At 33.5% G+C, this 15,918-nt stretch overlaps 1 protein-coding gene across 1 annotated transcript; it reads left to right on the top strand.

The window, feature by feature from the left end:
* Positions 1-5,875: 5,875 nt before the first annotated feature.
* On the top strand, positions 5,876-15,647 carry LOC726162 (homeobox protein goosecoid). The gene is made up of 3 exons (XM_001121922.5): positions 5,876-7,654; positions 9,090-9,379; positions 15,163-15,647. The coding sequence occupies exons 1-3, from the start codon at positions 7,168-7,170 to the stop codon at positions 15,370-15,372; spliced, it is 987 nt and encodes a 328-aa protein (XP_001121922.1). The 5' UTR covers positions 5,876-7,167; the 3' UTR covers positions 15,373-15,647.
* The last annotated feature ends 271 nt before the right edge of the window (positions 15,648-15,918 follow it).

Here is a 15,918-nt window from a genome sequence, read left to right as displayed (position 1 = left end):
CTTCAACGAGAAGAGGACAGCTGGAGAAATAACAATTTGTCCATTCGTAGAAATTTACCCCTTTTCACCGTCAAACCGTGACAAAATAAATGAAATAGCAACCACTTTCACGGTTGAACGGGGCCAAGAACGCGAACGAATCTTCCACAGAACGAATCTTCTTCACCCTTTGCGCTCATTGCGATTCTCGTAATTCTCGATGGAAATATCCACGCCCAGGATAATCACTATGGACTCATCGGTTTTCACGACGTTAAGCCTACCAGCCAGATCACCTTTGAGTCCCAGAAAATGGTCTTGCACCAGACTCTGTAACCATCCTACGAAGAAGAGTGGGACGGAGAGAAGCAACAAGAGCAAACGAGAAGAAGAAGAAGAAGAAGAAGTTCGTGGAGCAAGAATAGCCGAATAGCTTCGAGCCAGCGGATAATTCGCAAGCTCAATTTCCAGCGTTGGCTTTTGCTCGGCAGCAGCTTTATTCTCTTTTTATTATTACTTCTCTCTTTCGTCGATTATTTTCTCCACCTAAAGAGGCAAGAAGGCGGCCAGTCAAGTGTAAGCTGAAGTAACGAGTATATACACGCGAAACGTTCATTTCAGGGGCCGGCCAGGTACAACAACTTAGCACCCCCCAGGTCGGAGCTCACTGAAATCTGAACAGTGGGAAATGGAATGGTGGGGCACGAGGGGAGGGAGGACATCCACTTAGCACGCCGCTTAGACGTGAAAACATCTGTATTGTCGCTGTATTAACGTCAGGGGACTGGTCCACGATGATTATCGTGGAAATTGTAATCTTTCGCTTGGAAACGTACCCCCGTGGCGGAACTTTTTAAAACCGAATCCTACTAAGAGATGATGAAAAAGAAGTTTCTCTTTGCATCGTCTATCCTCTAATTCTGCTATAATATTTTTTTTTTAACTTTTTTAAATTCTCTCTTTTTTTTTCAAATAACTTTTATACGTAGAATATTTCTATCGTGTATCACTCTTTGTTTTAAAATTTTTATTTTAGTGGTATTTTATCGCGCTATTTACGATTAGCGAGTAAAATAATTGGTAATTATATTTATTTAAAATAAAGCATTGAAAGCAAAAAAAATATTCTTATGGAGTATCTTTTAAAATAAAGAGTTAAATTAAATTAAAAAATGATAATGATATAATGCGATCTTTGGTTGAAATATATCTATTATCGGTTTATGAAAATATATAAAGTAGAAAATACTAATTTATCTGTTTCCAATTCTTCTAGTACAAGGTTACATCAGCTATAATGGTTAAATCAAAAGTGATCTATAAATCCAAATTTTGTCAATCAAAAAATATAACCATCGAATTGCAAGAATTAATAAGTTTGATAAAATTTTTTATTTTTAATTTTGTGGATATATAAAATATTGAGAAAATATATAAACATTTATAATTATTGTGTGACTATAATAAATATTTGTATTAATATAATATATGTTAAAGTAATAGTCAACAGTTTATCAGAGAATTTCTTTTTTATAATATTTGTTAATTAATTAATTTCCTATCTAATTTATAGTTGGATAAAGTTTTTTAAATTTGTATTAAACTTACAATTTTTAGCTATTGAAATTAAATTTGAAGAAATAAAGTTAATAATAAAGAGTTATTCACTGATATTAACAATTCAATAATAGATACATTCTACGAAGAAAACTTTAAATGCTTAAGATCCAAAATAATAATTAAAACAAAAATTTAACTATAAAAATGATGTTTAAAAGGATAATAGACTACTTATAGTTTCAAAAATTTAAATAAGTTTAAATTAAATCCGTGAAACCCTATTATCCGTGAGTTCATAAAACGTAGAATAATAGCTGCTGGGTTACATGGTCGAATTGCAGGATAAAAATCATTCTTGAAGTCAGGAAATAAGAAGGAAGAAGAAATGAATTAAGAAACATAACAATTGAATCCTGAAAACTGAGCAATCGAAATTAATTAATGCAAATAGCCGAATTTTCCCGAAGTTTGATGCATAAAAACGTAAGTATCGTATTTTGAATTAATTATAAAAATTTGATGCGTTTTAAAAAAATCGAATAGAATCTAAGTTAAACAATCTTTTTAATTCTTCACTTTTTCTTCTACTTTCAGAATTTTGTTACGGAATAATACTTGTTCATTCGAATTAAATTAAATTAATGTCAAAAACCAAATCTAAAGATTTTTATTATTATTTATCATTATTATTGCATTATTTGTTATTGTCAAATTGCGCTCATTTTCCATTATCAAATTCAAAAATTACGTGTTGCTAACAAAAATGATCCCATGCAACGAATTCGATTCCCAGAAAATCTGGTCCCGTCCGAAAGAATCGATAATCCCGCGGGAAGGATAATCCTGATTCGCATAGGCAGGCATCAGCCATTTGTCCGCACCGAGCTCGCATGTCCTCCCGTGTATCTAACCACACTAAATCGCAAATGTTCCCTCCTCCAAAAATATCCCAACGATCTCATTTCCAGATCCCTTCTCTTCAAGAGGCAACGATTTTAAATTCATACGAACGAGTTTCTTCCTTTCTTTCTTTCTTTTTTTACGCCCTCCTCCTTCAAACGAGCACCGCGTTTCGACCATTCTTCGATCCTTCTCACTCTGTCGCTGCGTCTGAAACTGGTCGTCGAAATCACTTTCCTCTAAATCATAGAGCCACGCATGCCTCTATCGATTTGCATGCGAATGCCGGTGCAATCGTGTTTAGATGAATCTGAAACTGTGTATCTATTCGGCACGGTGCTAATGAAATTCACGAGTCCGCCGTGACAATGGGATCGTCTTCACCATCGTGGAATGGCCGAATTTCACAGAGCGTGTATTTCTGGAACGTGTATGCATGCTGGTAAAGCATGCAGGGCGGGTATACGCGGCCAATCCGGGATCCATCCATCCTACGGATCCTACGATTAACGTACACGGATTAGGATTAAGGTTGGCGCAGATTTTTCGACGTGGACTTCGGGATTGGGATTGAAGTGTGCACGCACGCTATCGGGGATCGTACGGTTACAGGGGGGGTAAGAAGAGATGGCCGGAGGGGGATACGCGTTCATACAATGACCGGGGTACGTGCGCGACCTATGGAAAACCTTTTCACGCTCGGTTCTCCACGTATCGCGTCACGATCCTCCCCACCGGAGGACCGATCCTGACAACAATGACGACGACAGTCAATGCACATTACAACGGTTTTATGTTATTAATACGGACGCATTGGGCGGGATTTGAATAATTGAACAGATCTGCCGGATCAACGATTCGACGGGGGGAGGGAGGGAGGTAATAGTTTGGCGTCGTTTATGCTACCATCTATAAGTATTTGGCCACTTTCTTTTCGTTTCAAATAGAAATAAATGCGTTCGACTCAGTTATCGGATCGATTCATTCTTAAAATATCGCGAAAGGATAAATGGAGTAATTAAATTATTGTATTTTTTCAAGTTAAAATTAATTCGATCGAAGAATTTTTGAAAATGAAATGAGAAATTCCTTGAAATTCGTGTAGAAGAAAATTCGAAAAGATATGAAAGAAAATATGAAAGAATCATTAACATTTATATTTAATAATTTATTTAAGAAATGTATTTATTATATTAAACATATGATGCATTTTAATATCTAAGATTATATGGATCAATTTAAAATTATTTCAATTCAATAATTATTTTATATATGTATAATTGTAATAACTTAATTTACATGCAAAACGTATATTAATTATTGAAATTTAAAATATTTATTAGGTACCTCTAGATACTATTATTGAGAGAATAATATATTAAAACTATATATGTCTATTTTTTTAATATTAACTTTTGAATATCAAAAGTAAAAATTTATGCATGTTGTTAACAAAAGAAAATACTAATATTATTTACAATTATTGAAATTATTTGAAATACCAGAAAAATAGAGATGGTGATACTATATTTACTTTTTAATTTTTCAAATTTTGTTATATTGAATTAATTGTACAAAGCATTTTATTATTAACAATTAAATGATCAAAGTATTTTCAACTTCCTTTTTCATTACTACAAACTGAAATAGAGAAGGAACAGCAGAGGATGCATTTAAAGTTTTATATCAAGGGTATTCATATTTCTCAGTTAATCGTTATTAAATTACTTTTTTATTTTTAAAAAAAACTTTAATCATATCAAACGCTTATTAAATAGTTTCGGATTTCCTCCCGATAATTTCATAACGCTTGAAATACCGAATATCAATATCCCAAATATCAATATATTAATACGTACACCAAATGATTAACAAGATGATTTGGTATCCTTTATGATTAACCGAATTGGCGAATTATATACTCTGTTTCATTGCCTGAAGCTATTAGATATTAGAGAATTTTGAAATTTCTACAGACTTAACTCTGTTGAATTCGTTCGAATTATATTCAACTAATACGAAATACCGTACGCAGATTTATTTGTTTATGCAAATACCAGCCGGTCCGAAACGGCATCGAATTTCCATTCGATAATACGAGACCTCGGTGTAATCCACACGTTAAAATCATAATATCCTCAAATCTGGCCAATAGGTATTATGAAAAAAAAATTGTTTCGGTTATACGTAGAGAGTGGTTCGGTTCGGTTCGCCGTTTCAATCTGCGAATCAATCAAGCACGCGCGCGCGCACGCTTGCGAGAAAATCTGCGCTTCATCCGATGGCGAATGCCGACGATTCTGTATCGCGATATCCATAATACGCCAGTTTTATAATATCCACGTTATAACGCAGATTAAAAACATCGAACCTTATTTTTTGTCGAATTTGTCGATTGTTCTTGTTCCGAATAACATTTAGATGTGCTATTTGTATCTGACATTTCACAGAGTTGCAAAATATGAAAAAATCCATTATTGTTTAAAATGTTATGCATAAAAATAAATCGAAGAATATACATGGATATAATAGATGTCGTAATATTAAAAATGAAAAGTAACTATCAACTAAAAGTGTAAAATCATTTGTCCATCCATGTGAACGAAGAAGAAAAATTCAGTTAAAAATTTATCGAAGTAAAGAAGTAAAGTTTTAATAAAATTAATAAGAAGTTCAATATAAGTAAAATATGTAATTTCAGACTTTTTTAATTTTTTTAAATAGTTACATATATTCCTTAATTATTTAATAAAGATTTTTATAAATTTATAATTGAAAATAGGATCTCGATTATAAATTAACTATTTTTCAACGAGAGAGAGAGATCCAATTTTTTAGTTATATAGTACGCATATTTATTATAAATCTTGGATCATTTTGTATAAAATCCAATTTTATTTTTCCATATTTACTCAATAAATTGTCTCATTGTTTTACTTTAATAAGAAATAATCAAAGAATCGATAATTTAAACATATTCATTAAGACGCTTTTCCATATTTTATAGAAATATTCCCACAACTTTTTCAAACCTCTTACGAAAGTAAATTCAATCTTCGAGTTAAATTGAACGAAGAAGAAAGAGCGAAAAGATACCGGAAACAAAGATACGAAACACCCAGTACAATAATCTCTCCGGTTACGAATTTCTCCCTCCCTCCCCCTTCTCTCTCTCCCTCTCCCGTAGCTGCGAGGGAAACATGGAAATTATTTTCAGAAACAATATCTGAGCGAATTCGATCATCGTAGGGAAACCGTTCAAATCCAAACACTTTTAGAAGCATGATTAATTCGCGAATACGATTCGCGCAGTGTAAACTCGGAAAGCTGTGTAATACGCGAGACACATCGTGATTATCCGTTGTAAATACCGTTTCTTTCACCATTTCCACCGGTGCACAATCGCCTCTCTCTCTCTCTCCCTCTCTCTCTCTCTCTCTCCACCATCCCATGCAAGCCCGTGGAAGCCCGACGCGTGCGTCGACAGGGGTTGAAAGGACATTCTGCCGGCTCGTTCGGCGCCTCCCCTCCCCTCCTGCCGCTCTTTCAATCCCGAAACCATCGCACTGTTGTCAGAAGATCGCACCTCCGCATGCATCCTCCCGGAAACCATTCCTCCTCGTCGGTTGCCACCGTTTTCGTTCGCCCTCTCTCCGTCTCTCTTTCCCCGTTTGGCTTCCTGCTCTCGGGCCTCCCCCGTATCCCTTTTCATCTCCACGACACTGCCTCGTAGGGGATGTCGAGCGGCGAAGGGTGGTGGAAAAGTGGATGGAGCCAGGGTGGGCCACGCCCCGCTCTAGTGTCGGCAAAACTTCGCTGGATATATTCGAGGGTGTCTCTGTCCCTCTGTCACTAATACGGGGGTGGCTACCCCGTGCCGTAGATGCCGGCGAATCTAAGCGCACCCCCCCAGAGGTCATCGCGTACACACAGACTCCGGCCGGAATCGGACCAGTCGTCGGATATCCTTTATCACTCGCCGCACATCTCGACACTTCTGCACACGGGCGTCGGATTGATTTCGTCCTCGTGATCGCTCGTCCTCCGAATACGCCGGCAAACACACACCTCATCGCCGTTGTTCAGATCCGATCTACTACGTTTAATCATCGTCGATCGTCTCTTTCGGCCTGGCGATCGATCGAACAGTGATTCAAGCTCGATCTCTCATTCGCAGTTGTAAGAAAAATATATCGTTATTCGAGACGGGGGAAGTACGAAAATTGTGGGGAATAATTGTTTCGGGGATTGATTTGAGTGGACGGAAATCGAAGACAGTGAATAGTTTTTTGTGATCCGTTTGTGATGGGACAGAAAGGGATCTCGAGAAATTTCGCATGGTCGCGGACTCGAATGTAATTTATTTATTTACACTCGTTCCTTTTCCATCCGTGTTTTTGATATGTGATCTTTACATCTGTTCGAAATAACGAACGCTTGATCCGTGACAGCGTTGTACAATTCCATACGTATATAACGTAATCAGAGCAAGTTTTTCTACGTTTTTCATTTTCAAGCGTATCGAAATAAAAAGTGTACATCGAAACGTATATATATATATGTATCTTCAAGAATGCCCTCCCTCAGGTTATAGCAACTTTATTCCTCGTGGTATACGTCTTTCGAAACGATACTCGCCATCATCGTCGATACGAATATTTAAAAAAATATATATATTTCGCTGCATATTACCAGTGAAAGTTTCGATTTCACAACGATCCCTGTAACATGGTAGAGAGTACCTATGCGAGCGATTCGCCCAGATCGCGTTCTCCGATGACGGAGCCGTCGAGCCCTCTTCAAGATGGTCCCGGGATATCCGGCTACCGATATCTCTACAATTATTCGCCGGAGAGTTTGCAGCACAAGTTGAAGAGCAACGACGAGCAAAATGTGACTGGGAGGCGGCACGATATCGATGGACGCGACAGAACGTTTTCGAGAAGTCCATTGAGCTCCGAAGAGATACGATTCAGACCGCGCGAGGTCTCGAGGCCGAGTTCCTCGGCCACCATGTCCTCCCCCACGTCCGCCTTCACCATCGAGAACATCTTAGCGCCTAGGCCCATAGGAAACATGACACCCACCAGCACCAGTAGCCTTGGATCAATCATTCAAAACCCGGAAGCCGTGGGATCCCCGTCGAGGACCACGCCGATCCATCCTCTTCAGCAACAGATCCATCATCTGGCGTTCACATCCGCAGACTTGTTCGGTGAGTTGTTCCGAGTATTGGATATTCTTTTCAATGAAAAATCGGTTGGATCGGTGGAAAGAAATGGGAAAAATTTTTTTGGTAATTGAATTCTTCTTTATTTCGGTTAAAATATGAATAGATAATTTTTTAAATATTGTTATTAATGTCATTATTATATAAATCTTACATTTGTTTTGCATACAAAGTGTAGATCAGTATAGTTTCTAATATATCTTATTTAAGATCTGGAATATGTTGAAGCAACGACGGAATATTTCGTATATAATTTTGATTCAAAATTGAAATCGATTGATTAATTTATTATAAAATGAATGTCTTTGTCGAATGCTTTCCTTCATCTTCAGGAAATCCTTGGTTAATTCGGAAATAAATAGCTTGCCCCGCGGTTCCGCGTATATTACACGCGTCCCTCCCCCCCGCGGCGTATGGATCTCGTGGCGTAAAAATGAAAGAAGGCGCAAATCCTCGCGGGTGGACCGACGCGTTCCGCAACGAAATTTCCTTTATGCCCCCGAGGGCTTTAAGTATTTCACCCGCAAGAACCTCGGCGCAGATTGGGGATGCGCAGGCTGAAATCCGCAATCCGTTTCGATCACGCGCGAACGATTTAGCTCCTTGCAATCCCGTGTTGGAAGATGAAAAACGAGAAGGAAAAATATGCAACGGCATCGGCGGTTCTCAATGGAGAGAGAGAGAGGAGCACTAGGGGCACGGAAAGAGAAAGAGGGAGAGAGAGGGAGAGAGAGAGAGAAGCGCGAGTGACGCCGCGGTTGAAAGCATAAGCATCCACCCTTCGCACATTTTTATGCGGAGACGTCGCCTCTAAGCAGCTTTCTTCGAGATTTTAAACCAAAACATCCCTTGGGACCCGGGGATGGTTCCCAGTATTTTTTCCCACTTCCCTTTTCACGCGGAATAAGGTTGCGAATTGTTGAGAAACGTTATTACAATTTTCGTCGCTCTATCGGCGATAAACGCGAAACCTTTCACGTTTCGATTAATCTTCTTTTAACTCCTCCTTGGTCGTTTCCTTTCCTTCCATTTTTAAGAAAATAGTAACGCTTTTTAAAGTGATCTAACAGGCATTTGTTTTACTCTTATTTGGGAGGCTAAGAATGACGTTTAATGAAAAATCCATAAGAAAAGAATATTTTTTTCATATCTTTTTACGAAATTCTCTAAATACGTAAAATATATAACATACTTCCTTTATGATTCTCTTCCTTTCGTTTCATCGATGTCTTCGATCGAAACGAAATGAGAAATGATATCTGATAAGAATATAGTTCAACTATTCATTATTTCCAGAAATGGAACGATTATTATCAAAGAGATGGCTCTTTTGATAAAAATTTTTCGTTTCACCGAAGTAAAGATTTTAAGAAATGGGATTAATTTAATATTATTAACGATAGTTTTTTCTCGTTTTCAGCTGCAGCATATCCTAGTTTATATTCCGGCGGTTACGTGGCAGCAATGGCAGCCGCCGGCGTTTCGCTTCACGGTCAACCGGCCTTCTATCACGCGGCTCATCCCTATCAAATAAATCCAAACGCCACGGCTGTGGGGCCGATGGCGAAGAGGAAGCGTCGTCACAGGACGATATTCACCGAGGAGCAGCTGGAACAACTGGAAGCAACTTTCGACAAGACGCACTATCCAGACGTAATTTTGAGAGAACAGCTCGCTCTTCAGGTCGATCTCAAGGAGGAACGAATCGAGGTGAGTTTAGACAAAATAAGTTGTATGTTTCAAGATCTTACGACACGTGTATTGCAGTACATGATTATGAAATTTCAGTTTTTTGAATGTAAGATTTTTCTTTTTGAAGAAATATTCCCCACTAGTGTTTGTAATTTGGATTTATTTTTGTTCTTCGTACTTATATTGATAGTTTTTCTATTTTTCAATTAAATTTCGTTAAATTTCTTCGTATTGTATCGAATCGTAATATGAAAGTTAAAATTGAAAAGATTGAAATAAAATGTTATGTATCAATCGTAATATTTCGTATCACTAAAAAAAAAAATTTGATTACGAAATGTGAAACTTGATAAAAAATTGAAAGATAAGGATATAATAAAAACTTTTTTCTAATCATTATATTATGAAGAAAGAATTTTAATTAATAAAACTCGCGTGATTTACCAAATACTTAATAATGGAATAAATATAATTAATAATATAATAACAAAATGAAAGAAAATATTAAAAAATATAAAATAATCAAACAAGTATAAAATATAATCAAAAAATTATAAAGACTTAGAGAAATTCAATCTTATCATTACATTCAAAATGATTATTTTCACAACGATGGATCTAGCTTTTTTTTTTAATCTTCCTTTTCATTTCTACTTTTTTCTTCATTTTCGAATACAAAAATATCGAACAGTGAGAATTTTACAACGGATAAAATCTAGCTTTAAAGAAACAAACACTCGTATTCTTTATTTTTATCTTCATTCTTTCCCTCTCTTCTGAATGAAGAGAAGAAATTCAAGCGTCGTGAGAATTTTACGTCGAAATCCTCCAGAGATCTCATAATCGGGTGGCTACTGGCTAAACTGACAAATTACTGTCCCGGGCCCGGGTGAATATTAGGTTTTCGTCTAACAAACATTGACCATTCGGATTATCGAGAAACTCTTCGGCCCTCTTCGAGTACACGCATAATTTCTTCTTCCGATGACGAAAATATGCCGCCCACTTTCCGGTATGAAAATCCTCGAACGAAAGTCCCCTTCCTGTTGTTTGTCGCCTTAATGCACAGCCTCATAATTCTTTAACGCGATCATTAAAATTATTTACGGCCTGTATTTATCGGTCGTCGTTTGACTCGAGCCAACAAGTTGCGTGCTAGATTAAAAGCTTTGCCGATAATGTGTTTACTTCAATTATACATATATATTCAATTATATGTATATATATATATATGTGTGTGTCACACACACACTCGTGCATACACGTATATATGTAAAAGCATACAAAACATCGGGGAAAGGGAGATGCAGAATTTATAAACACGTTATTTCGTGTATTTGATGTCGTAAAGATTTACATTGCGCGTACAATATTCGTTAATTTGTCACGAGGCTCTTTTATATGTAATTAATCGATGCGATTCGTTGCTCGCTAATTGGTCAAACGTAATTTTTTATTGATGAAACGTGTGCGCGTGTAAAGCGTCGCATCGGTGCTTTTCTATGGAATTAAAATCAAAATTTTTATCGCTCGATGTGATATGTTGGACCGGTTGCAAGGATATTTCAAAGGATTTAGGACAGTGTCATTGAGACTGGATTGTCGAAGGAACCCTTTTCTGCCGTGGCATTGTTGCTTCTGTGATAGAAGGCCCGTGACAAGATCGATGCTCAGTTTCAGTTGCTCCTACTCGAATAAAGCGTCTTTTGAGAAGAAGATACTTATATAAGAAGAAATACAGCTAATACATTTTTCTATAGTACTAATTATAAGAAAAAAATAAAGATATTTTAATGATATATAATAATATATTTATAGAAGAATTAATTTATTTTTCCAAATATTTCTTTATTTATTTTATTTTTTTTTATTTGATATTTTAATTATGAATAACGTATATGTTAAATTTATTATAATTATACAGTTATTAAAAAAGAAATTCTTTCAAAAATCATCTTGTCTGTGTACTAATTTCTTTTAAAATTTGTCTCCCTAAAATACGTAATCTTGGCCAATAAACAACTATTGTTGAAATATCCAAAGTTTACCGTCAAACACCGTCAAAGATAAGTTCGTCTCATAAGAATTATCGTGATGTTGCGATAATGGGACACGAGCCTGGAATTTCTTTATTCGCGTCCGGCAATTTGTTCGAACAATCGTACAATCCCCCAAAGTCATTCACACTTATCGTAGACCAACAGGCCACCCGCGTCGTCGGCTTTGCCAAAGGAAATCCCTTGTCTCGAGAGTCTTTAAAGACTTTGAAACAACATATACCTGCAGCGCACCTGCCGCATCGAGGCAAGAGTTTCGATGTTTGTACAGAATTAGTAGAAAGGCGACTTTCGGGAAAAAGAGAGCGAAAGGAGAACGGGGAAAATAAAGGAGAGGACGAGAAATACTAACTCGAGAGAGAGGTGGGCCTAAGGCACTCGGTTCCTTCCATGTTTGGAAAGAAGCTGTGTGTTTACACGACGCGCGACGTTACGCTCTTTTTCCTATCCTCGTGATTGCATCAACAGAATGCAGAAACACGAACAACGTTGCTGTTGTTGTTGTAAAAGCAAAAACGTAAAAGCGTTTCTTATACGCGTTGGATATATACAAAATTAATTCGATGAAAATTATAATTATTCGAGTATTCATTAAAAGAGATCGTACAATTTTTATGCATTCTGTGTTATAAATTGCCTAAGATTGGATATATTGGATAATTGTTTTCAAACAATTTTTATTATTTACGATTTTAATCCTTTCGAGTAGAATCACTATTATTTTCGAGAATTTTTCATCTTTTAAATAATTTTCGAATCTGCTAAAAAAAGATGGTGGTTTTGATAAAATTATTGATGCAATCTCATCCTAGAATGAATGATAATCGTATAAAGTCATATTAGAGGAATAATCTACAGAATTTTTTAGGTAAAAAAACAAATTATATTTTTTATCTTTTTTGCAAAATATATCCGAAATACATCAAACGTGATTAAATAATTTCTCTTTTTTAATTCATCACTTAAAGAAATTGTATACATCAAAATAAGTTATAAATATTTTAACATAATTTAAAAGCTTAATTAACTTGAAACACAAATTAATTTTTAAATTAAATATATTTATTGATAAAAGTTAAGAAAAATTTCTTTATATTTTTCATTTTTTATTTTATCCTTATGCAAATGCAAAAATTGGAAAAAAATTATTACTTATCAAAGTATGAATTGTTGTTATTCTTCTATTTATTATTTTTAATTTTACTTATCTCAGAAGACGAAATGCATAAATATATAAATACATAAATTCATTAATTTGTTTCTTAATTTTTGACAGCAAATGTATACGAAATCGAAGAAAAATTTGAAATTTAATGAATGATTCTTCAAATAAAAATAAAAAAAAATAAATGAATAAATCTTAATTTCTCGAATGATAAAAAACAGAAGTGCATTTAGATGAATTGGTAATGAAGAAAAGTTGTTTTTTCCTAATACACAATAATATAAAATATTTTATATAAATTTCGTATATGTGATCATTTCGCGTAAATAAATATCGCGTATAAAATATACACGATGCAACAGGAACGGGTACAATGCTGTGTGATTATTGCATAATTCAACGGTTAAGGGAGAGATCAATGCGATATTTGAAACGATGAAACATCTATCGGTAACAACCGAGAGATATTGATTGTCGGAGGTTTCGTTTAAATCGAGTCGGACAAGCGTGAAGAACAAATGCTGATTTCGAACGTGGGATGAAACCTTTTGATCTTCTCTGCCTCCTGCGCCTCGTTAAAAGTCTTCTCGATGAAATACGGGCAGGTAAAGGTGATTATCAATTAAACGTTGTACCTGTCTTGATAAAAATTAAGATATGTTTGTCAATTTTTCGATACGATAATACGGTGAATGATTGAGCATGATTGTTTTCTTTGAATCGCTTCGAATCTTTTTCTAATTTAATATTAAAATTAAATTAAAAATTTACAATATATAAGATAAGAAAAGTTTAAAAAATTAACAAACAAATTTTATTATCGTAGAATGATTAGTAATATTGAATGGTTTTACATGAACGAGAAAATCATTTTGATTATCTCTATAAAATAATAATATAATCGTTAGATACTAAAACAAATAAGTTAAAATTTAATTTATTAATTAAAAATAACAATAGTGACTTTCTAAAAAGTAATAAACTTTTGAGAATCCATTAGATTAGGATATCTAACTAGAGTTAGATATCTGTAATAGATTTCATGATATTTTTAGATATAGTATGTTAAATTCATAAATTTTCTTCAAATTTATAAATAAAATATTTTCTTTCATAAAATGTCGGAATATTAAATTCTATATAAATATTCTCAATATTTTTTCTTCTTCTTCAAATTTTATTCTATCAATTTATCTATATCAAGTTAATTTATAAATTTATTTTTTTTGCAACAAATTTATAAAAAATTTTATTTATTTTAATTATGGTAAATAAAAATATTAATATATAGTATTTTTACTATACTTTACAAGAACAGGAAATTTCTTATTACAAGTCAAATTATTTATTTATTTCTTATACATGATAAACATTATTACAATTATTTTTAATTTTTTATTTAAAAAATTTTTATAAATAAACTAATAGAAATTAATAATGATAACACAAATGAAGCATTTTATATTAAAATTATTTATGATTATTAAGAAGAATATAAACAAAATTATTATTCAAACTTCTCTAATAAAATAAATACATTATTATATATTGTTATATATAATACATTATTATATATTAAAAAATATTCTGTATGTATTTACATATTTTCATACATCATAAGCAGCCCAACATTTAAATAATTCTTTCGCTCAAAGTAACAAATTCTGAAATAATGTTAACTTGATAAAATGATTCACAAAAGTCTTCATACATTTCATACGAAATTTATGAACAAAGTTTGATTAGAATTAAAATTTTTATTGATATTATTATATTAAAACCAATAAAAATTCTGATTTTAATCAAATTTTGTGAATACGTAAAATATAGCTAATGAAAATTAAGTTTTAATATCTTTTTCATTTTCTTTATTAATTATAATATATATATATATATATATATATATATATATATATATATATATATGTTATAGTTAATATATAAGTTTTAATAATTATAATATAATATAATCTTATTATAAAGAATAATCTGTAAGTAAATAATCTGTAAAGTAAAAATTAATTAAAATAAGTAAAAATTATAATTATAAAATATATTTAAGTCTTAAATTTTAAAATTTTAAAATTTCTGTTTTTAAAATTAAATTGCTCTTGCATAATTCTATTGTAATATTTCTATTTTCTAATTGTATTCGAAATTGTATTTATTATATCCTTTTCATATTATACGCATACAAATTTTCATTAAAAATCAAAATTTTTAAATTGATCGAATTTTCTCATAAGATAATTAATTATAAACAATTTTTCCAATTGATTTTAAATTAGGGAGGGTTTCGAGAACGACTTTATTATCGAAACATAAAACACAAGATACCTCGAAATTTATTTTCAACTTGGTATCAATGAAACCAAGAAGTAAAATTTACCAAGTAAAAAATTGCAAGGGAAGCTATATTATACGAGCCTCTAAATACAACATTTCGCTTCGATTTCAAGCGTTCTCCCAACACAAAGAATCATCGTCTTCCCGCGCGCCACAAGAATTTATACCTACTACGAAATAAATGCGACCAGTGGACCACGATGAGATTCCTCATCAAACATTTCCTATTCCAGGTGTGGTTCAAGAACCGACGTGCCAAGTGGCGTAAACAGAAAAGGGAAGAGCAAGAACGTATGCGGAAACTTCAGCTGGAGCAACGTCAACGGGCCGACGACAACGTACCAACGCCTACAGTCAAAGTACCCGAACATTTGACGTTAACCAGACAGCAACAGCAACAACACGAACAGGACACCGACAGCTCGGATCTCGAAGTGGCGTAGTCAAAATATTGGTTGTAAACTCTTCTTTTATTCTTCTTTGTTTCTTTGTTTTTCCTTTTTTTTTTATTATTATTATTATTCTTTTTTTCTTTCGTTTTTATTTCTCGTCGACGACGATTCAAAAACAGATTCAAAACAGACTGGTTTTTCCCCTGTTACAGGGGACAAATACGTGTGTAAATACGGAATTAGGATGTAAATATATTTGTACATACAGCTTACGATCGATGTGTAAAATATAGGTAGTGAAATAAATTATTGATTCCCAGATATGAAACGAGAATGGGATTTTATTTTCACTATTCCGTTCCTTCGAAGATCGATTTAAGTATTTAACGTTAGATTGCAGGTTGAATAGAATGGTTTATAATGAGATATTGTTAATTACAGAATCTTAAAATGGAAACTAATTTCAAAATCGATAATTAGATTCAGTAATTTAAATATTGTAAAAAATCTTATGGTAAATTCAGGTATTATCTCGCCATCAAACGAATAAAATTAAATTATTATTTTTTTTATTTTTATTTGTCTGTAATAATTTTT

The sequence above is a fragment of the Apis mellifera genome, linkage group LG6 (genome assembly GCF_003254395.2).
Source record: "Apis mellifera strain DH4 linkage group LG6, Amel_HAv3.1, whole genome shotgun sequence".
NCBI lineage: Eukaryota > Metazoa > Arthropoda > Insecta > Hymenoptera > Apidae > Apis > Apis mellifera.
This window is presented reverse-complemented; position numbering and strand designations above follow the sequence as displayed.